Source organism: Amborella trichopoda, chromosome 6 (genome assembly GCF_054954075.1).
Source record: "Amborella trichopoda isolate Santa Cruz 75 chromosome 6, AtrichopodaSantaCruz75HAP2 v2.0, whole genome shotgun sequence".
Classification (NCBI taxonomy): Eukaryota; Viridiplantae; Streptophyta; class Magnoliopsida; order Amborellales; family Amborellaceae; genus Amborella; species Amborella trichopoda.
Window position 1 is genome coordinate 6723076 of NC_142341.1, and position 23983 is coordinate 6747058.

General features: G+C 34.8%; 1 protein-coding gene across 3 annotated transcripts; it reads right to left on the reverse strand.

The window, feature by feature from the left end:
- Positions 1-5566: 5566 nt before the first annotated feature.
- VIM1 (Zinc finger (C3HC4-type RING finger) family protein) lies at positions 5567-19363 on the reverse strand. Of its 3 annotated transcripts, XM_006844397.4 has the most exons (9): positions 18327-19363; positions 16528-17063; positions 15125-15250; positions 9224-9323; positions 9061-9122; positions 8725-8827; positions 7440-7581; positions 6345-6556; positions 5567-6161 (listed from the first exon to the last, which is right to left on the reverse strand). In XM_006844397.4, exons 1-9 carry the CDS (start codon positions 18771-18773, stop codon positions 5841-5843), a joined length of 2049 nt encoding a protein of 682 aa, XP_006844460.1. In that variant the 5' UTR covers positions 18774-19363; the 3' UTR covers positions 5567-5840. The 3 variants fall into 3 exon arrangements, with proteins under 3 accessions (XP_006844460.1, XP_088724965.1, XP_088724964.1); XM_088868839.1 differs by lacking the exons at positions 5567-6161; positions 6345-6556; positions 7440-7581; ... (1 more) ...; positions 9061-9122; positions 9224-9323 and adding an exon at positions 11657-11761; XM_088868838.1 differs by lacking the exons at positions 5567-6161; positions 6345-6556; positions 7440-7581; ... (1 more) ...; positions 9061-9122; positions 9224-9323 and adding an exon at positions 13559-13965.
- Positions 19364-23983: the final 4620 nt, after the last annotated feature.

A 23983-nucleotide genomic window follows, 5' to 3' on the forward strand; every position in this document is an offset into this window, starting at 1 on the left:
CAATGTGTCGTTTACAAAGAATGCCTTAGTACGAGTATATAAGGTCGGATCAAAATTTATGATAGGGATGTGGCAAAAGTTTTCAGCTAGATGTCAATCTAACATAACCCTTGTTTTTCGTCCAGGTTGGCGATTAGCACTGGTGAAAATGGACGACTAAAAATATATTTTTTAAAAATATATAAATTCTCTTATCTTAAGATTGGTAACTTGAGGCAAGTAGGAGTACTTTATTAATTTATAATGACAATAGTATCGTAAAGGTATGTAGGCATTTTTTTAATATGTTTTTTGAAAAGATACTTGAGTGAAAGAAAAATTAAAAGAGCAAATGATCTAATGTTAATTGGGATATTTTAATCCCTTACCTTATAATTTTAATAGATACTTATTCACTTTGCATATAATTTAAAATTTTTACTTTAAAGGCCTGAACAACAAAAAAATTCGACAAAAAAATATATGGTAAAATTCAAAATACAAAAGACATTTTTAAATACTGCAAAAAAATATTACAAAAATTCTCATTATACTCATAGAGAGAGGCTCTTGATATTGTTAAAAGTACACATCATTGTTTTAAAACACGGTGATTTTCAATCTAGTCAATGATTAGGATCGGAATCCTTCAGGACCGATCCTTGAGGTGAGGAATGGGTCTAGGCCCAGTTGTCTCTAAGCCCCCCTCTTAATTTTTATTTATTTTTTTCTTTTTTCAAGCTTGTCTAATGTTTTTTTAGATCTCTTTAAATCCCCATCATATTAACTCTTATTTTCTTTTTGTGTTTTATATATTTATTTTTAGGTCATGGATTCAAACTGATTGAAAGACAATCTTTAAATCCCCATCATATTATCTCTTATTTTCTTTTTGTTTTTATATATTTATTTTTAATTTTTTTAGGTCATCGATTCAAACTGATCGAAGGACAATCTGAATCATCAATTTGTGGTGAACGATCCACCCAGGTTAAGAAACACTAGTACGGACTTTTCCCTTCGTTTATTTTGGACCTTTTGGTGAAGAGGAATTTTTCACTCGAGGAAACGGATGCCTTCTTCGTCAAATTTCAAACAAAACTTTATTTATTATGTTTCGATTTCTCCGCCCAGAAATAGGGAAAAAAGAGGTAATTTTTTCACTCAAGGTGATTATATTTTGGTTTCTCCACCACCTCTCCTCAAGGTATGATTGGAAAAAGACGTACCTTTTCACTCCAGGTGTAAAAAAGAGTATTTTCCTTGAAATGGGGGAATCAAAATTCGCATCAATGGGGACGATCGTCCATCTCATATAGTCGTGTCCGAATGTGGATCTGGGATCTAGATCAGTCTAGATCGGAATGAATCAGCAATCTAGAGAGTTTTAAAAATAAATAAATTAAAATTTAAATAGGTGTTTATGGGGTGACGATTTAAGAGCGATCTAAAAAAGACATTAGATATACTTCAAAAAAGAAAACAGATACAAAATGGGATGGTTTTTTAGGGGAACCATACCATACCTTCTCATAATGAGTTCGGTCTCAACTGATTCTCATTCTCGGTCCATATCAATGATCCAGATTGAGAATCGTTAGATTTTAAAAAACTTTGGGATACACAATTACTACCTTTTTCGTGTCAAGGACGCAAGTAAAGGTGGACTTATTCAAGGAAAACACGTTCATGCATTGGGGATGCATAATATATTTGTATCACCCGAGGCATCACACATCCATCTTAAGGATGGATGGAGTTGTGGTCTCGCTAAGAAAGGGTAAAATCAACCATTTAAAATTTTTCTATAAAAAGCTATAAATTTTTTTTTATAAATTCATGATCTCCATTAAAGATTATATATACATAAAATATTACGTCGATCTCAAAAAAGGATCATGAAGAGGGGAATGCGTATCACGTAGGAGTCCTAGGACTCATAAAAACCATGTTTATTATTCAAAGTTTAACCCAAGGGGATCAAGATTCTCCCCTTCACGTTTTCAAGTTCTGCAGAATGAGTTGCACCAAACCAATAAAATACAAGTTCTTTTAACTCGTGACCAATTGATGAAATGAAAGGTTCCTCTAAGTCCCCGCTCTTAAAAAAAACGGATTTTGATTCCAAAATTTTTAAGTTTGTTACTATAAAAAATGGTGATATCATGAACTGCAAATTTTTTAAAAAATAAAATAATTAGTATTTTTTGAATTTTTTTTTTTCGACCATTCATTTTTATTGAAAATAGTGCAACTTGCAATATATTATCTAACCGTTTATTTTCAAGATTTTCATGCATTAATAGATCTGCTTGATTTTAACCAGTTTTGGACTATATAATTTTATAATAAATATAAAAATAAATTCTCAAACCATTCTAGGACTTTTCGACACTAAAATTACATGACATACAAAGAAACACCTCAAGTTGATTGATTTTGGTTTCACCTTTATGCAAACCACACCTTTAAAAAATAATTTTATATTTTTTCTATTTTAGCCTCACTCTATTTTTTGTTAAATCATTTGGATGGAAGTACTTCAAATTCTATTTTGGCACTTAGAGCGGCGGGCTTACCATATGGCAAGCGCCGCTCCAGTCGCGAATGCCGAATTGGAACCGTCATGCGGAAGCCGTTTTACAGGTTTACCATATAAAAAATTAAAAAAGTTTAAGGGCGGGCCCCTTAACATATACATTAAGACACATCTCAAAAAATATAGTAGAAAATGTTATTTGGATGCTTAAAAATTCTCAATATGATCATCTCAACCTCAAGATGTATGGACAAAAGAAAAAATAGATTTTAAGTTTTGAAAATAGTCCATCTTGTAATATATTTCTGGACAATCAATTTTAAAGATTTTTTAGGTGCTCATAGATTTAGGCGATCTACACTATTTTGTAGCTTCAAATTTTATAATTAGATATGAAAACAAAGTTTCAAGCCATCACAAAGATTTCTAACATTGAGAAACATATTCCGACACCATTTAAAGGTGCGCCTTACTTTGATGGTTTGGGGCCTTAGTCGTACAAACCACACCCATAAAAAAATTGCCAAAAATGTTTTTTTTTTTTTTTTTTTCCTGTTCTTTGCTTTGAATCAATAATTGATCCATGGCTATATTAAAAGGGTGTAGTTTCTATAAGGTTGCAACCCTAAACAATCCAATTAAGGTGCACCTCCAAATCTTACATAACATATAATTTTGGTTTAAAAAATTCTAAAGATTATCTTAAAATCTAATTTTGTATCTAATTATAAAAATTTTAACTCCAAAAATTGTTAAAATCAAGTAGATCTATAAACATATGCAGCTCTTGAAAATGGACAGTCTAGATAATCTGTTGCAAGATGCATTATTTCTGAGACTCAAAATCTTTCTTTTTTATATTCATACATCTCGATATCGAGATGGTCAATTAGAGGGTTTTTCAACATTAAAACAACATTTTTCAATGGATTTTTTAGATGCATATGTAATCCTACATTTTAAGGTTGCAACCTTATATAAACTTTTCCCATATTAAAAAGGAAAAAGTTTATATAAGGATTCAATCTTATAATGTAGAACTACGGATGCACCTCAAAAATCCATCGGAAAAGGCAGTTTTAATATTGAAAAACCTTTTGATTGATCATCTTGACATTGAAATGTATGACCATAAAAAGAAAAAAGATTTTAAGTCTCAGAAATAGTGCATTTTACAACATATTATCTAAAACGTCCATTTTCAAGATTTTCATATGTTTATAGATTTACTTGATTTTAACAAATTTTTAAATTTAAAATTTTATAATTAGATATAAAAATAGATTTTGAGATAATCCTAAAAATATTTTACATCAAAATTATATACCATGATAAAATTTGAAGGTCCACCTTACCTCTACGGATGCATCCGTATGCCAACTGCACCCTACTAAAAATTATTTCATGAGATGGATTTTGAACCTAAATTTTAAGGAATACATAATCTGTAACATGGAGATCATGAATATGTAAAAATAAATAAATTTTAAAATAAAAATAGTAATTTTATGTAAAAAATATATAGACCATTGGTTGTAAAAAAATTTTTAAAGGGACCACACATATGCATCCATTTTTAAGATGGATGCTTTATGCCTCGGGGGCACAAATAATAGAAATGTGTCCCTCAACACGTACAAGAGTTTTCTTTTTATAAAATTATACAACATTGCAAAAAAAACATATATTTCAATTTTCCATACAAAGGGTGGGGAACCATGAAAAACCAGTTGTGTTTCTAAAAATTAAATAATTCAAGCCACATAATTTACATGGCTAGAGCCAAATGATGATAATATCCTTGGTTATATTTTAATTTTGAAGAACCGAGGGTATGTCTGTTATTTGATAATTCTATGTTAGTAACCCTAAGGTCCTTGAGCAGAGTATGTCTTGACTCATTTGAATAAAATATTAGAATCTAATCCAAGATGTGATTTGCAACCTTAAACATTACATCACCTCCGATGTAATTTCGTGTAAGAAGTTGTAGGAGGGTTAAAGAATATATTTTCATCTTTAATTATAAAATTTTAAACGTCAAAAAAAGTGCAAATAAGAAATTTTAAAATCCAAAAATAGTTCAAATTAAATAGATTTATAAACACTTGAAAATAGACAACCTGGATAATATGTTCTAAAAATGCACTATATTTGGGACTCAAAATCTTCTTTTTTTTCATATTTATACATCTAAATATCAAGATGGTCAATTTGAGGGGTTTTCAACATTAAAACATCCTTTTTGGATGGATTTATGAAGTGCGCCTTAATTCTTCACTTTAAAGTTGCAACCTTATATAAAACTTTTCCTTTAATTTATCCTGAGCTGAGCTATGGCATGTTCTTGAACACCAATAAGTTTAAGAGTTGATTTCATTGCAAACAAACAGATGCTCTTCACTGGAAAAATAGGACACAAATGGAGTGAAAAATGGTTGAGCTTTCTCAAAGACAAACAAGGCCATAAGGGAGCAGAGGAAGACTGGAAAAGAAAAGGTCGACAGGAGTCATGGTGCTACTCTATGAGACAAGATATGGAGAAAAAGGGCAGAATCATGGTCTGCAACAATGAAGAGAGGATGGAAGAGAGAGAGAGAGAGAGAGAGCAATATAACAGAGCAAATCCTCAATTGTATGTAACCTAGTATGTGCTCATTCCAATTTTTTGCCCAGAAGAGCATATACACTGTATGAGGCCTTTCCGAGAATGAACAAATCCTGATTAAGAATCTATTAAAAGAGCCAAATGCTTCTTCATGGCTGGTACCCTAGATAACAAAGGGCAAAGAATACAAAAAGATAATTTACTTTTAATATAAAGAGCTCACAATCATCTTTGTCCTTTAGATTTTAAATTGGATGGTTTTGAGCATATCATTGTCTAGACTCAGTTTATAAAAAAATTCTCAATCTTCATGATACATCACAAGCCATCCAATTTGATATTGAATTTGGGTAGAAGTGCTCGTGACCTTGTAAGAAATACAGATAGTCTCATAATATACAATCCCACAGTAATTTTGCAACAAAACACAAGGTAAGACATGCCAAAAAGGACTAATTAGCATTCTATCAAAAATATGGTCAAAGCTTATCGGCAATCACCTTACAGATCCTTTTAATTGTTTATAAGAAACAAAACAACAAAATGTTGGACCAATGGGGATCAATTGTTTATAAGAAGCAAAAACAACAATGTCGGACAAAATTTCCCATTTTGCTCTGGACAGACTGATTTAAAAGAGAGAGCAGTAACAACAGAGTCACCATAAAACTTGATAGAGCGGTGGTTCAGAGGGACAGCCTTGCCCTTTAGTTCCTATTCATTGGAAATTTTTGAATTCTCCTTTTTCTTCTTGGGCTGCCTGTCTAAAATAGATGGGCTCTCAACCTCTACCTTCTTCCTTTTGTAGATCGAAATGGGGCTTCCAGGACCATGGGGTTCAGCATTATTGGTGTTGTCAGGACTCTCCATGTTATCTGAATTGCTCATTCCTTCTCCCTTTTCTTCTTTTAGGGTATCTTCAGGCTTTCCTCCATCTTCGCCTTCCTCATTATCGTCCTCAGGAGCGTTAGACCCCTCCTCTTCTTCAAACTTTCTTTGAAGGGTCTCTATAACATCTTTGAGCTCTCGGTTCACCTGAAAAAGTATAACCAAGACCTACTTCAAGCACCATTCCTATAAACACTCGAGTACATCAATGATCATTGAGAGCCTGCTCAAATATAGCTATCGTTAACTTAATTCACAGTCCAGGATCTCTCTCTGTATGCAAAAGTTGGATAAATAAATAGCAGAAAATTCATTTCACTCGCAACATACCTGAGGATTCTGGAGAAAATCAGTAATGTCTCCTTGGCAGCTCGGGCATTTCTTAACAATCTTCTGTGCCCGAAGACTTCGCACAGTAGTCCTCTCTCGGACAAAGCTTTGTCCAGCAAATGCACCCTCCAGGCACTCCTTGCAAAAGTTGTGGGCGCAAGGAGTTGTCAGTGGAAGGGTCATCACCTTCCGACACAGCTGACATCCGAATTCTGCATTGAAATATTTGAAGCTAAAGGTCATGAAAACCGTGACAGCTCAAAGTTACATAGGAATTGACCTCCCAACCTCAATCTAACAAACAACGACATTGCAAGTCATGCAGATTTGGGAAAGTTGTGATCTACTCACAATAGTGTCTAGAGGTCGAGTATTTTTTTTTTGCATCATTTAGGTTTGTTAGCTATGGGATTCAATTTTTAGTTGTGCTCAACAGCATAATACTCAGGCCGGGATGATATCTAGATATTCTAAGGGTGATGAATGGCATGCTTCATTTCCTTTCTGAGGAAGTGTATGGCATGCTTCATTTCCTTTCTGAGAAAGTGCATGATGTGCTTCACTTCCTTTCTGAGGAAGTGTATGCCATGCTTCATTTCCTTTATGCGGAAGTGTATGGTGTGCTTCATTTCCTTTATGAGAAAGTGTATGAGATGCTTCCTATTTTTCCCCTGGGATTAGAGTCTTACTGGGGATGATGTTCTAAATTTCTCATTATTCATTGCTCATAAAGGGTAGGTATGCAACAATCTAGAGAGTAAGGTTGAGCATCTATTGAAATGATGGGTCATGGATGGTAATGGAGAGATAATAAGAGTCTGGAAATACAGAAACATTACCAAAATAAGTACCTCTATTATGATAAGAGAATATAAGCTTTCAAACTTCAGTAATGTTTTTTGGGAAAATCATGAAACCAGCAGTGTCTAACAATGGATCATAGCTCATAGACTGCTACATCCATAAAAAGGGCCATTTTACCCATTTTTGTGAAGACTTTAAATCCAAACATGAGCGTAAATTTTCTGTAAATATAATGCATCGTTATCAGTATTACTTCGGGCTTAAATCGGAGAATAGAGAGATGAGAGAAACCTTTTAAAAGTCTTTCTTTCGCAGAGTTGGATCGTGATCTTTTAGCAGCTCCCACCACCCTACGTCCATCATCATCCATAGACCCCACACCACTTTTACGGCTGGGGGGTGGTAGCCTTGCCCAGTGCCACCCCTTTCCTTCCTATAAAGGTACACCACAAACTTTATTTGAATAAAAGAACCACAACCATATATATATATATATAGGAAAAACTTTATATAAGGACACTACCTTATAACGTAGAACTACGGATGCCCCTCAAAAATCCATCGGAAAAGGAAGTTTTAATGTTGAAAACCCTTTGATTGATCATCTCGGTGTCGAGATGTACGACTATGAAAAATAAAAAGATTTTAACTCTAAAAAATAGTGCATTTTACAACATATTATCTACACCGTCCATTTTCAAGATTTTCATATGCTATAGATCTACTTGATTTTAACCAATTTTGAAATTTAAAATTTTATAATTAGATATAAAAAGAGATTTTGAGATAATCCTAAGAACATTTTACATCAAAATTATATACCATGATAAAATTTGAAGGTGCACCTTACCTCTACACCTACGGATGCAGCTGTATGCAAAAAGCAAACATATATATATATATATATATATATGGAAAATGATGACATAAGCCTACTAGCCTACAGCTACATATGAGACCAACGGCCCAGATTGCACATATTGAATCTGGGCCGATCTGACGGTCACGACATCATTCTGCATTTTAATTTTCATTTTTTTATACAAATCTAAATCACATTAAATTTTAGGCGTCTATTCTTCTCATCAAGGTGCACCTAATAAAAATATTAAAAAAAATAATTCATAAAATATAAATTGACCAAAATACCTCTGAAAAAGTTTCAAAGGTATTTTGGTCTATTTATTTTACGCGAAATATTATTTTGATACTTTTATTGGATTATTCTATTTTTAAAGAACACATGCCCAAATTTTCAAATGATTTAGATTTATAGAAAAAACATTAAAATTCAAACACGACATGCAATTGTGATCATTGGATCGGTCCAGATTGAATCTGAGCAGTTGGGCTCATATGTAGCTATAAGCTAGTGGGGCCTACGTTATCTGTCGGTCTTCCAAAAAACAGACAAAAGATACATGAATTGCAAAATGGTCAAGCACACAGGGCTAAGGAGGTTTCTATTTCATCATGCACACATGCAAAGATAGAGAGACACAAACACAGATCCACAATTAATTTTTGGTGTTCCAAGTGAAAAATGAGAAAGGGCAATACAGAAAATTCTTCATACCTCCCAGTCCCACGAAGCTTTCTCTTTCCTCTCAGTAATATCTGTCGCCTTGCTTAACTCCTTGATTGTGGGCAGAGGCCTCGGTCGATCTCCATGCTCATCACTGTCATGTTAGAATCAAAGAGAAAAATGTTATACAAAATTAAGAAACTATGATTCATGCAAGTGCTTGATATAGAACCTACAGAAAAACTACGAAAGTCTTCACCAATGTAAGACCCTGATATAGGAAATACACAAAAATTAAGAAACTCTGGGTCCTGCTAGTTCTTGACATAGGCATACACATAAATGAAAAAACTCTCTCCCATGCACAAGTTAGTTTAGGAAGCAAACCTTGTCCATGGAGCAGGATCATTGTCACAGCGAACAAACAGATACCGACAAACTTTAAAGCCCTGAAACCGGCAGCCCAAATATCACCAACAAATTTCTATATTCTTTGGAGGTCAGTGGAAATATCAAGAAACAGTACAGAAAAATAGAGATAGAGCCCAACCTGAATTCCAACTTTGCGCCAGCATTTCTCAATCCTATAAATGCCATCATACCTCACACCACTTTCTGGTGCATAACAAGAGCGTTTCTCCTTATGAGACCTGTTCAAGTAGCCACAACAAAGTCTGACATGAGTAATTTTACTCCGATTCTATCAGAGAGTGGAGACAAATTAGATTTCGCTTTGTTGGCACTTTCAATCCAGAAATTGAATTAACCATTTTTCCACTTTTTAATTTTGGGATTGTTAACTGGGAAAATATGAGAGACATAAAAAATGAATTTTTCAAATGAAGATAAAGGTCAAGCCATCCAAATTTTTTTTAAAAGGGCAGCACAATTATTAAATGAATAGTCTAAATCTGAGCAAATATATTGCTCCCAAAATTATAGAATGAGGACTATATCCTAAAAACTTCTCATGAGAATGTGATAGACATGGATGAACTCAACCAAGACGACTAACCTCAAGTAGGACACATGCAACCAGCAGGGAAAAGTGAACAAGAGCCAAAGCTTTGTTTTTATTCAACTTTAGAAGGAAGGCTGTAGCATTTGAAAGTACTTAGGTGAGAATACTTATTGATCTCCAAACATTATTGAAAATTTGTCACTACTATGATTTATTGTTGCACATTTCCTCAAGGAGTTCGGCTGCCAACTATGCCCGGAAGTGGTGATCCTTCAACTCACCATTTGGATCCTACAAGGTGCATTTGCAGGACCATATGGAAGGACCATAGTGAGGCACAAGAATTGCCAAGAGACATCACCGTCTTCCGAAACCATGTGTACGAGGCTAAAAAACGTCTACTGCATATAAATGGTGATTGAAATTGCTTGTTTTGCCTCAGGGGAACCAAGAGCTCAAAGATACCATAGAGACGGTCCAAATTAACATTGAAGAGGGGACTAAGACTAGAGAGGATGATAACAAGGAAGACAGTGGATATTGTGGAGAAGAATCAAGACACGATGAAGGGAGAGGGGAGAGAAAATAGTGCAAAGAATAATGAAACCCAAGTTCTTCGAAACCCAATGTCAACGTATAAAAGGAAGACAACAGGGACTATCAGCCTTTGAGTTACAGCGTGGCAAGCCACAAAAATAAGAACAGATTGGAGTCGTTGGACAACAAAAATATTTTCGAGCAAGAGGGCCTCAGATAAGGACAGAAGTTATAAATCACCATTCAGCCTTCTACAGGGTGAATTAGATGGAACCCTATGACACTTTGCTATCGCCTACATCCCCCACCACCTGCCAGTCTCAGTCTCTACCTCAAACCAGAGCTAATAAAGAAACAAATAAAACACAACATTCATGCAGGAAGCTTATACTATTTATAGTACAACACCAATGTTATCCTTTCAAGCTGGCATTGCCTATTGCCATGTGCCTACACACAGTCTGCTTACGCAGCACACATTCAATTTCGAAAAGAACTGCAGTTGTTTAACTACATGCAGTGCACATATGGTACATGTGTTTTTTAAACGTGCGCAGTTTATATGTTCTGTGCATGTTTTTAATGCATGGTATCCACATGTGCCATACACATTGTTTCAAATATGAATAGTCCACATAGGCCGCAAAGATCGGATATAAAAGTGAAGACCAAGTTCTTAAATCATGTTAGGAAATTGGGCATTGAGATTGGTGGTTACAGGGTGGGCCCAAGCACAAACATCAAGTTTTGAATTCCACCATGACCCCACTGAATGGCAAAAAAGATTGAGGTTCCTACACTCTGGTCGTAGCCTAATTCCAATACATACGGAGAGTAAACTTTGCAGTAAATCCTCCCTTATTTAATTGTTGAGAAATATATTGCTTAAAAAGTAAGACAAAACAAATAAGTTGCCTCAATAAACGGAGGGTAACGCCTCAATACAAGAAGGATAAACTAGGAAGGTATGTTACAAAAGAGAGAGAGAGAGAGAGAGAGAGAGAGAGAGAGAGAGAGAGAGAGAGAACAACAATTTCAAACAAGTTATCTAAAGATAGGAACGAGTAATTGACTAAATAGAAGGTGCAAACACAAAGTAAGATTACAAAAGAAAAAGAAAAAAAAAAGGACTATGAAAATTTAAAAAACTAAAATTGGTCAATAGCAATCCTTAAATCTATAATGTTATACACCACTAATTTTCTACGTCAGATTGTAATCCTTAAATCCTTAGGGGCTGTCAGTTGGTGTGAAGGTAAAAGGCTCGGGTAGCCAGCGCAAGCGTGTTGGTTCGGGTCCTGAAAGCGGCCACTTTGTGCATATGCCAAAGGTTAGGACCGTTTCCAGTCCACCCCTCCTGGGACCCTGCTTAGGCCGAACCAGCACCGGGTTATGGCCCTCTTAGATTGTAAGTTTTGAAAGATTGAATGAAAAAGCATAAGAAAGATCCGACTCCACCGAGTATCCAATCTATTACTGCACAAATAATCATTGGACGGTGATGGGAAGCGAGCATGACCTACCACTTGGCTCATGCAAGTTTAGGTCGAATTTTAGGTCGAATCCACCATTGATTGATCGGAAGTATGGCTGTCAAAAAGCCAGGCTGCATCAGTCCAGCTCCTAATGCGCCAAGCTCAAACAAAACTTTTTACAACTTGACAAGCCAAGCCAAGCACAAGATGATACATGCATCCATTAAGCTTGTTCAACATGTAATGCATATAAATAACAATATGCATGTATGTATGTATCATCAAACTTAAATTAAATCATGTCAGAGTGCAGCTCCTTACAGACTTGTTATATAAATCAGTCAAGCAAAGTCAAGCGCAAGCTTACATCCCCTTGAGAGGTCGAATTCAAGCAAACCCAAGAAGGTGTTCAAGCTCAAGGTTCAAACAATGATCAAGTTGAGGCTCAACCCATGCAAGCCATGCTCGAACATATTTAAGCTTGATTTACAGGCTGGGAACTCATATAATTTAACAAGACCCTTTCCTACTACGTCATTTCTCAATTTGCATTTATGATAATTTAAAGATAGGAGTCTAGATTAAAAATGCAATTTTACCAGTCTTAATTGAAAATCGTCACAGAAGAGAAACTAATATAACATAATAAATTTAATACAAATTTACGTAATCTCCCAATAAATAACTTATATCAAGTAATCTTTTTTATTTTATATTTTTTTACTTTATGGTTTTTCTTTCTTGAAGGTGTTCCATAGTTTTCATTTTTATCCAACTTTGATATTATATATATATATATATATATATATATATATATATATATATACTTGTCTTGCGCTATGTATATCTCAGATTTCACACGTGGATGAGAAAGTCATTATAGAAATATGAAGGAAAACACATTCAACAAATTGCAAAACATTAACCGCACATATACGATGCTATAAGAATGGATTTGTACAATGCACCCCTTAAGGGCATTCTTAACTAATCAAAGTTGGACAGCAATGGTGGCACAACGAGAAGAGCATGCAACCATAGTTCCTCACGCAAGCTCGTTGGGTTAGGTTGCACCACGAGATGAACTGATTGACTTGCGCAGGCCCAGTTGAATTTGAACCACGATCAGACCCAATTGATCCAAAAATGACACAATTAAAAGTTTTCTTAAGGAGATTGGTTCTCTAAGATTGTGTTATGCTCAATTTATGTAAATCAAATATGATATCAAAGTACATTTTTGTCATCTTCACAAGATTAGAATAACTACCAATCAAAGTAACTTACTTAAAATGTATTGCTGTTCTAAGGAAGTATTTACCGTAAACTCATTTCCTCCAAGCAAGTTGCCCCATAATTGCCTTAAGTAGATTTTAGAATTCTGTTTTGGGAAATGAAAGATTTGTTTCATGATCAGAGGTAACAATGGTGTTTCCAAATTACAATCCCAATATTATGGAGAATGATTTCTCCTATCATATAACGGAAGCCGTAAATATAATAATAATTATGTTTTATCAGTATAATATCATAAAATGAATAAAGGTATGGTTTTCTGTATTGTATGACATTTTAATGCCACGCATCCTAACTTCTTTCAACATGAGAAAATAATCAACAATGTGTCCATCCCTTCATTTGCGGCATATGTTTATTAGCTACATGTCCATGAAAGGCACAGCCTAATGGAACCAATATGTACTAAATTTACAACACAATTCACGCAAAATGCACAATTATAAACTAAACTAACACAAATGAGGAAATTACACGTGTCCAAAAAAATCAAATCCCAAAGGGAAGACTAAGATTGAGAGAGAGAGAGAGAGAGAGAGAAAGAGAGAGAGAGAGAGAGAGAGAGAGAGGAGTTAGCAAGCATTCTAATGCCCCCATCCTGTTCCAAGAGATTCCATTGTAAACCATAAAATCTTTGCATTTAAAAGAGAATTTGAGTACAATAGCTTTCATGTCAAAAGAGGGCACAAAGTCAAGCTCTTCAAGTTCCATGACCAGCAAAAATCTCAGGTAGCAACTTGCTCGGGTCCTCCAAGACCAACTTAATGATGAACCATTCTTTTTCATCCTTCAGCACAATGATGACCAAGTCCAACACTTACAGTAACGGTTTAGCTCCTCATATGCATAAATTTACTTCGTAAGGGCACTTTTGAATTTTAGATAATTTTGGCTCAGTGACCGCCTAACTTACATAAGTCCACCACTCCGCCTCTTTTACTTGAGAGCATAAAAAGCAGAAAACTAATCGGGTCCCTTTCGTAGTAGTAGATCCCTTTCTCTGCAACTTTACATAAGTGCTGCCTGTTATTTAGAGCACAGAATGATTAAAAAACTCCTCATTTTTCTGTTCCATCAAGTAGAAGCGGCACAATGATGGGCTTACTACAAGTAAACCGGTCCAACAATACTGGCCTTTTTTTAATGAATGAGCCACACATTGAGGTTGTTCATCTAATTATATTAGTGAGGCAGCAGAAGGTCCATATGACATGTATGAAAAAAGATATTTTGTGAGTTTAGAACATTCATGAGACCAAAATATTTTAGCAATTTCAGAAGTAACTCTGTAAAACGCTCTTTTACCATGTTCACGCACAAGAAGATTCTATAAATTAATATAATCAATTTTTCAAAGACAGAAATGGTACATTGAGAGAAAGAGACACACAATTAATATCCTATCTTTCACTTGTAGAAACCTATATTAAACAAGTATGATTGAATTAGTGGGTGAAAATGGCCATGGTTTAATGAGCTTCATATATCAGATTCGAGCCATTTATTGAATGACAAAATTTAAACTTGTTGATGCGGTTGGGAGATTTGAAGGACACTTATGTTGTGTCAAACCTAACCATGCACACAATTATGGAAGACCTAGTTTACACTTTACAGAAGCATGTCTTCTCTATATTCAGTTTGCATATGCCTCTTGGACTATTACTATCCCTGGTGCCAAGATATTTCATGAACAATAACCATCCCATATAGAATAAACATGCCTCTCAAAACCAGCTCAACAAGAACAAATTATAAGCGTCCAAAATTCGCACAGTGTTGTTATAAATATCCGGCTAGGATTCTATACAAAATCCAGACAAGATTAATACTCCATCAAGAAATCAAATCGTGCTGACCACAGAAATCATCAACATTGCATCTCCATCATATACTGAAATTGAGTTCATCGTTTTAACCAGAATCAATCTTGTGTTCCACATTTCAAAAGTAGCACCAAAAATAATTGTTCTTCATGTCAATATCTTTCAAGCAAGTTGCATGTCAACTTAACATAAGAAATGGAAGGAACAAAGAACATTTCAAGCAAGTTGCATGTCAACAAAATACAGTTCGTGATACTGATACAAATAAGTAACTCGCAAGAATGACAGATATAAGATCTGATTAACAGTTGCCAAGTAGAATGCTTTACAATATGCTAAATTTAGGAATATCATACCTAACAACACGAACAGGATAACCCTTCTTGCAACTCAATCTCAATGCCTCATTTGACTTATCAAACTTCTGGTCAAAAGAATGCTCTTTGTTTGTCCTTTTATTCCCGCTAAGGTCTCTTCCCCCGCTGTTACAACATACACTAAAGTCATCTATGCAAATAAATCACAAACACAATGGACGGCAATGATAAAATTTTGAAATCAAACACCAAACCCAGAAGGCAATGACCAATTGCCAATAAAAAACAACAAAACTTAAGCATGTATTATGAATAGAGGTCTTACTTAAACATATTTACATATTCATCAATACAAACACAATAAAGCTTCAAGATAATTTAGGGGAATGCATACTATCTTCCCACATGACCATAGGAAAAGAGTGGTCACACGTTTCATCACCATCAATGAATGGACAGGGATGGGAGAGAATGACCCAGCAAAACATGACATGACTTAGGCAGTAGGTCTCACACTCTCAATCGCTATCCATCCATTTATTGGACAGTGACTCAGTCAACCTTAATGGTTTCTCCCATAAGTAAAACAATGCTCATCTCTTTAGATTACTTACAAGAAGAAATTCGGCATCCCAGACACACATTCCACCCCGTTTTTCCATGGATTTAAGATTAACATATCCTAAGTCATTCAGCTGCTTTAAATCAGTGATTTTACAGCAAATTAGAAAACTAGTGAAAATCTGATAATCAGCAAATAATTAAATGCGATGCAAAAAATAGGTATGAGTAACCTATTTTAGAGGTTCCAAATCTTCTTCTTTTGCTCTCCATTTCAAATTCACAATCACTATGTTTATATCCATGATCCATCTTTAAGATAGACTGTGGACCGCATTTCAATAGGAGCATCAACTGATGCACCAAAACCTTATCCATTACAAACGATAAGAACACAACACAGTACAAGTAATGATAAGTCATCAGAAAGAACATAAAATTACATCAAAACAAACACAACTAATGAAAAAGAAAACCAATCATAACAATAAATAAATTATAAGAGTAACATTCAATCTATGAAAGAATACCAATTGAAAATTTCAAGTGGTAACAACTGCTGCCAAGCAATATAGGAAAGAAAAAGAAAAGGTTGATGAACACCTAAGGCTAACAAACACATCATTGCTCACAAGGAACTGAGTTGCCAAATTAGTAGGAAACAAAAATCAAACAATCATTACGCAAATGAGAAGGAAAACAGGTTGTACGATAGAAAGAGATAAGGAAACAAAATCAAAAAAACCATAACTGAGGAATGATATGGCTTCTTCAAAATTCACCTTAAAATCCCTATATTTCACCAACAGCTACACAGTGAAACAAAACGTATAGAGAACCAACAAGAATGCAAACAAGACAATAGTGGGGGTTCTTCTCACCTTCCAGTGTAAAGGAACCACTCTCCATGATCCTCATCATCCTCATACCCACCTGAAAGTGCAACTGACTGTGCTCCATAATCTGATTGGCCTGCAATTCCTGCAACATGAGGAAGATGAGCACCCCATTGCCTACACTCCATTCTATCCTCCCAGCTCTCACCAACAAGAACACCTTGTCCCCTCTCTGGATCATTCTCAGCAAGAATTGGCCCAAAATGATCAGGGGCAATCGTAACAAATATCTTTCCACTACATGCATTGGCCTTTCCAGCTTTCTTTGCTCGCTCAGTAGTGAAGGGTTTGTCCGGTCGATTCTCATTTCGAACAGAGTAATAAACTTTGGGTGCAGCGCCACTAGAATTAGATGTCCTTGCCAATTTGGCCATTCTTATGGCCACAACCATGGCTGAGTTGATTCTTGGCTGAGATACCATTTTTGAGGGAATGGCATTTCGGCATTTGGCACACGTCCTCTTGCCTTGACCAACCCATTTCTGGAAGCATTTTAAACAGAAGTTGTGGCCACAGGGTGTCTGTCCAAGTAGGGGGATGAGAGAGAAACAACACAGTTAGATGATGGCCGCACTAGAGAGAAGGAAGAAGATGATGATGAATGATGAAAGATGAAACCCACCCACGCGACCTCGTACAAACAATACAAAGGGTTGAAGGAAAAGGGAAAGAAATGGCAAGAATGACATGAAAGAGAAACAGCAACAGAGTCGCAGTCCCAACAGGAAAATTGAGAACTTACAAGGAAAAATGATGAATAAGGGAAGAGAGAGAGAGAGAGAGAACCCAAAATGCCCTAGAAAGGAAGGAAGAGATACAAAATAATACCATGAAGAAAATGACAAAATAAGTGGAAACCTAGGTGACAAAAATGGTATAGTAAGAAAGATGGACAAGGGGGGACATAAAAGATAAAACTAACAATAAAGATGCAAAAACAGGAACATCAATAACAAAATGGTCAACAGAGAGAGAGAGAGGCAGAAAACACAACAAAGAGAGAGACGCAGAAAACACAAAAAAAACAAATAATAAATAAATAAATAAAATAAAAAATAAAAAATTGAGACCCCCGGAAGAAGAAAACACAGAGAGAACCCAAGGAGATGGAAAAAAAGGCAACAAAGTACACGGGGATAAAAGGAAAACCACAGTAGTGGAAATCAGTATCAGAAAATAACTCAAAAACAAATAGCAGGGGAAAAACAGAAAAGGAAAATATAATGTTGAATCCTACTTTATGTAAAAGCGAGAATAATCAGAAACAAGATGATGGTGATGGGCTATGACGAGGACATGTCGATAAATAACATCAAGAGACAGAGACAGAGACAGCAAGAGTAGAGAGAAGACCCCGTAAAATGAAGAAACCTAGATATAAAAGCCAAAAAAAAAATACTAAAAAATGAAGGAAAAAAAGGGGGAAAAATTAATCCCAAAAAATCAAGATTTAAAAATATCCTAAATTTCTCAAGAACAGATAAATGCAATGAAAAAGTGAAAATTACAAAAAGTTCTCACATATTCAAAGAACAAAAAACAAAAGAATGCATGTATCATGTTTCAGTAAATATGGCAAAGTAAAAAATGGAAAATACAAAGTAACCCAAATAATCGATATTAGATAGATAATCACACATGAATCCTGCATTAATGAGAAATACTTACCCCAAAAAAATAAGTAAAATTTAAAATAACAAAAAACAAAAAAATGCAACAAATCCTTGATTTACTAAAAAATAAGCAAGAGCGATTAAGAAAATAACTAAGGGTAAATTACTTACAGTGACTGGCCTATCCAATAGTTGCATACAGAAACAGCAATTTAGGGTTTCATCGAGAAGGCCCAACACCTCATTCTTCTCCTCTTCATTATCACCATTAGAGCTACCAATTTTGGAGGGAGAAGACATGAGTTGTTGCCTTAGCCTTGCCTTCTCTCTGTCGGAGAGAGATTGATCTTCTTGTATTGCCCTAATCGATGAGATCAAACCATCAGACTTTAAGGCCATTAATGGCTGCTTTCCTTTCTGATTTCCGGTCAATGGAGGGAGAGAACAGTCAGGGCACTCAAATACAAATGGCTGAGCAAGAAGATCAGGCGGGTTGCTTAGACAATGGATATGCCATGGCGTTCCACAAGTGTTGCAGACGACACGATCTGCTTCAGGTGGGGTTTTCTTGCAGGCCATGCACATGCCATCTCCATCACATGGGAGCTCTTCTGCCATTGCTACCAGGATCTCTTTCTCTCTCAATCTCTCTAAGTGGGTCGCTCTTTCTCTCTCTATGTGTGGGTCTCTCTCCCCCTAATTGGTTCTTTCTCTCTCTTTCTCGAATGGCACTCTCTCCTTCTAAGTGGGTCTTCTCTCTCAAAGTGGGTCTCTCTTTCAAAGTAGGTCTGCTTCTGTGTAAAGGCGTTCCTCTGGTTCTCTCTCTCTCTCTCTCTTAATGCCGTTTTACCTCTTTGCTAAAAGTAGCTCTTTCTGTATCTTTAGCTATATCTCCGTCTCTATGCCCAAGTGGGTCTTCTCCCCTTACAAGTGGCTCTCTTTCTCTCTCTAAAAATGGGCATCTCTATTTCTCTCTAAAATGGTATTTCTCTCTCTTGCAGTTCTTCGATTTCAGGCAAACTTTGTCCCTCTTCCACTGCATTTGATTTGGGCAAGCTGATTCGATTTCCCGGCGAAAAGGAGAGAATCCAGGAACATTGCCGGCGGCCTATTTATAGTAGAGAGAGAGAGAGTGAAACAGAAAGAAGCGGAGGGGATAAGAATGAATCCATTAAGAGAGAGACAGAGGAAGAAGCATGAATCGAGACAGAGAAAGAGAGAGGGATGAAAGGATTTAGAGAGAGAGAGAGAGAGAGAGAGGGGAACGGAGGAAGAGATTTGAATTTTGGCAGATGCTTTTTTGAAATTCGCGCTTCCCAAACGCTGCTTCTATTCGAGCCTGATTTATTTTCAGGGTTTAAATTTCGGTAATATTTTTCGGCGTTTCATCAGCACTTGAAACGGGAAACGGTGTCCTGGTTAAGTCCACCGGTTCCAAGACTTGCAGTGTATGGAATAATATTTCGGCGGACTTTCGGTGAAATTTGGATTTCAAATATGGTGCCGTAGGTGAAAAGGCTTAAATAAATTACGGGGATGCCCTAGACTTCTTCAAAATTTACTAAAACGTCACGCATTCAAAATTTTGTCTACAGATGGGGTTGGTGTTTGTTTTCCATCTGCCCCTTGCATCTCTGGAATACCGAGTAGAACAGTGTCAGCCGTACATACGGACTTTATTCTTCTCTCTCCTATAACTCCATCAGATATTTAGATATTAAGGAAAATGGTTTGATAGCTTGAAGCCTCACCCTTTAATTCGTCGGAAATTGTCACCCAAGCATTGGAAAATAATTAAATAGATCATCTTAGCTTGAATATTATGGTTGTGCAAAAAATTAGAATTTTAAACTCTAAATATAGTGTATATTATTATCAAAATCATCTATTTTGCAGTGTTCAAAGATCCGCAAGATCTGTAATACGTTTTGGGTTTCAAATTGTTATTGTTTGTATTGAAATTTTAATTTGGAGCCATTATAGATATTTTCGTTTTTGTGCTTTCCAAACAAGAATTTGAGATGAAGATTTATTTACTTTCATAAAACCTACACTTTATAGAAACTTCATCCTTAAAGGAAAACTTTATATGAAACAAATCTAAAAATATCGGTTTCTATAAAGCCGAGGATCTAACAATCAACGTAACCCTCACCTTCAAATAATGTCGAGAAATGTGGTTTCAATATAGAAAATCTTTGTAATAGCCTTAAAATATATTTTTCATCTCTAGTGAGATAAACTTATGTGCAATTTTATGTAAAAGTTCATCTTTTGAAAAGTAATATTTACTTTATGGAAAGAGTTTATATAAGGATGAGGCTCTGAATAATCAAGTTAACGCGCATCTCTATTTTGATACCTAAAATACTCATATGTGCTTAAAAATTTGAATAATAAGTGGATGTTTAAAGTAATTTAAAATTACAAATATGTTCTTAAAAATTTCAAACAAGCAATGTAATTTTTACATTTGTTAAGGCAATATGTTATCAAAAATTTAAAGTAGAAAATTCTAAATTCATTGTTAGTACAACGTATTTTGGAAGATCCCTTTAAAAAATTAAAATTACAAATATGTCGTTCTCAAAAAAAAATTACAATATTATTGTTAATGTAACTCTAATTACCGTAAGAGCATTTTGTTGTCAAAAAAAATTAGAGCGGAAATTCTAAATTCATCATTAATATAGGGTATTCTACACTAAGGTGTGGTTTGTATAGAGCCTAGGCTATCAAATAGGAGTGTCGAGAAATGTGGTTTCAATACTGGAAATGTTTGTGATAGCCTTAAAATATATATATATATATTATTTATAAAGTTTAAAGCTTAAAAAATAGTGTACATCGACATATATATGAAAATCTTGAAAATTAACGGTCAAAAAATGCATTACAAAATACATTATTTTCAAACCATGAAATCCATTTTTTTATCATATCCATACATCTTGATGTCGAGATGATCAATTTGAGCATCAAAAGAACTTCTTCTAGTGAATTTTTTGTAGTGGGCTTCAATTTGATTGTTTAGAGCCTCGGCCCTATATAAACTTTTTCTCTAGATTATCCCTATTAATTATAATACAAGATAGCTATTATATACTTAATGAAATAATATTATCCCAAATATATTAACTTTAAATAATAAACAGATAAAATCAATTGTCATTCCAACCGGCCCTCAAACTACATAGACCACCCTCTCTCTCCCCCCTAAATGTTGACTTTAGAGGTGGCAATAGGCCAACATTGGGCTGGCCCACCCTTGACCGTCTTCCCCTTAGGGTTAGCCCTAACTTAGCTTAACAAGCCTCGCTCAAACCTGGCCCTAGCCCTATCAAGGTTAGAGTTGGGTTGGATAAGGTAAATAAAATTAAAATAACATACATAATATATATATAAATAAAAGAAAAATTACATACTTATTTATAGTTTCTGTTATTACGTTTCTACCGAATAGTTTCCGTTATTATTATTGTGTCCGTTTTTTTACGTACATATCTTCTTTTGGATTTTTATATAAAGTATTTTTTGCTGATCCTTACTTTTAACTTACTTTTTTATTTGATTTTTTAAAATAAAAATGATTTATTCTCGACTTTATGGTGGGCCTGATCTTCCCCGACTTGCTAACTGTGGTCAATTGCGACCCTCGGTAGTATTGGCTCAGACTTGTTTGGTAATTTAAGCAATACGAAGGCTATTTCCATCGTGTACAAAAAAAAGGACCTCGAATGGCACTCATGTAAATAATTTTAAACGGTATGCCCATTCCCGGTACGTTTCAACGGAAAAAAAAGTCAACAAACACTACTTGCAAAATCCTCGAAATCATTGAAACTTATCCGAAATTCTCATATTTCGGCTGCGAGGCCCACAAGAGATGTAAGACATGAGGCTGCACGAAGTTGTCTCTGAGCATGAATCTCAGCCGTTGATTAATATGATACACGACTACAATACAGCACGTGTCATCCGTCTATTGCGCAGTTAGGTTTTAACGTTTTCTCCCATCTTTTGCGTTCGCGCCAGTTTTATGCCAAAAGCAATGCAGTGCTTCACCAGTTATGGGCGCCCTGTATTTTCACATAATAAATTGGTATAAATGGAATTATTTATTTCCTTGGAATTAATTTACTAGAAATAGTGCCATGTTGACTGGCACATTTACTAGGGGACATTTTGGCCCGTCTGAGGGAGAGATGGGTCATAGCATTAGGGTGGGCCATTGCCAACTACATATCCTTCTCCGGCTAACAAACGTATCAACATATTGGATGTTTTTTTTCTTTTGATGAGTTTTTTTTTTTTTTTGGTAATTCAATGTAGAAGACAGATGACAGGCCTCTTGCCCATTTTTTCAAATAGTTTAGGAGATTTTTTTGGAGGTATTAATATGGTAGCGTTCGTAGGAATGGAAAACACGATGTGGTAACTAAGGCATAACGCTACTACAACAACCTCCCATGATTTGGATGTTTAAGAGTAGGAGTTCGTGATGTTGTTTTTTTTCTTTTCTTTTTTCGAGTGTTCACTTGTTTTTAATGTTATTTGTCAAAATCGGCTAAATAGTGGACCGGTCCCTTGGTTGGCTTGAAGTAAAATACAATTGATCAATAATTTTAGATGGTTGGTTTTTATTGGTTGTTATGGGAAATTAAGATTTATAATTCATTTTAATAATACATTATATATTTTTATTGTTTTTATTTTTTATTTCTAAATATGTGATGCAACTTGAATGTCAATTGAAAATTGGACTATGTGATCCAGTAGGGTGGATATAAATTACTTTTTTTTCTTATTTTTTTTATTCTTACGCCAGTAAGACCACTCACAGTATCCAATTACAAACAAATAACTCTTAAAACAAATAAATAAAATAAAATACACATGGTTCTCACTTGCTATTATTATCGAATACAGTTTCTTAAATAAAAAACATTAACTCATTTATTTATGTGAAGAGAAGATTAAATCACCAAAAAAAAAAAAATTAGAGAAGTAAACTTGTCAAATATTAGCTCAATTGGGTTTAGTACACTCCTCACACCGTGTTTTTTCTTTTTGATGGTACTCAAGATCTACGATCGGTCTCAATGCCTTAGTCTTGCTAAAGAAAGGGAGAGATTTAGGAATCTACCAAAAAAAATCAAACCACTTCAACCTAATAGTATCTTCGTCATGCCACCTAACCTTATATTCTGCGTGCCACCTATAAAGATAGGGCCTTATCTTCGGCCATTAAGATTCAAAGGGATAGCTAAACCTTTATCCTCCATTTTTCTATACATATTCTCATCAAATATTTAAATAAATAAAATATATTTTATTTTTTAGTATGTCCCATCCTTGTTTATTGGATCAACCAATTTGATTCAATTATTTACTAAATATTTCAAATATTCAATCAAGTTGGCTATACCCAAAAGATAAACGAACAAACATACCACAATTATTACCCAATCTTGAGAACAAGTCAATGGGTAGGGCGTGCTACCTTTCGTTGTCACACGTGGGTTCCATCTAATCCCACATGTTTTAAATTAGACCCCATATTTATGAAGGAACCTATATAATTTTAAAAAATATTTTATATAGATCTTATATTTTATTTAAAATATTGAAAAATTAATTTATCTTAATTTATAAATCCAAATAACAAAAATAAAATATCATAAGATTCGCAAAAATTCACTAAATACTCTAAAAATTATATATCATAAATTTAATTAAAACTAATTAATTTTAATGGGAATCGGATCCGTTAGATTTAAAAAATTATCAATATATAGGAGCATTTCACGTTCAATAGCGGACCACGA

Coding starts and splice junctions, on each gene's coding strand:
- VIM1 (XM_006844397.4), bottom strand. CDS start 18,773: ATGGCAGAAGAGCTCCCATGTGATGGAGATGGCATGTGCATGGCCTGC. Junction 9,324..15,124: donor TATCCTGTTCGTGTTGTTAG/GTATGATATTCC, acceptor CTACTTGAACAG/GTCTCATAAGGAGAAACGCT. Junction 8,828..9,060: donor GATCCTGCTCCATGGACAAG/GTTTGCTTCCTA, acceptor CTAACATGACAG/TGATGAGCATGGAGATCGAC.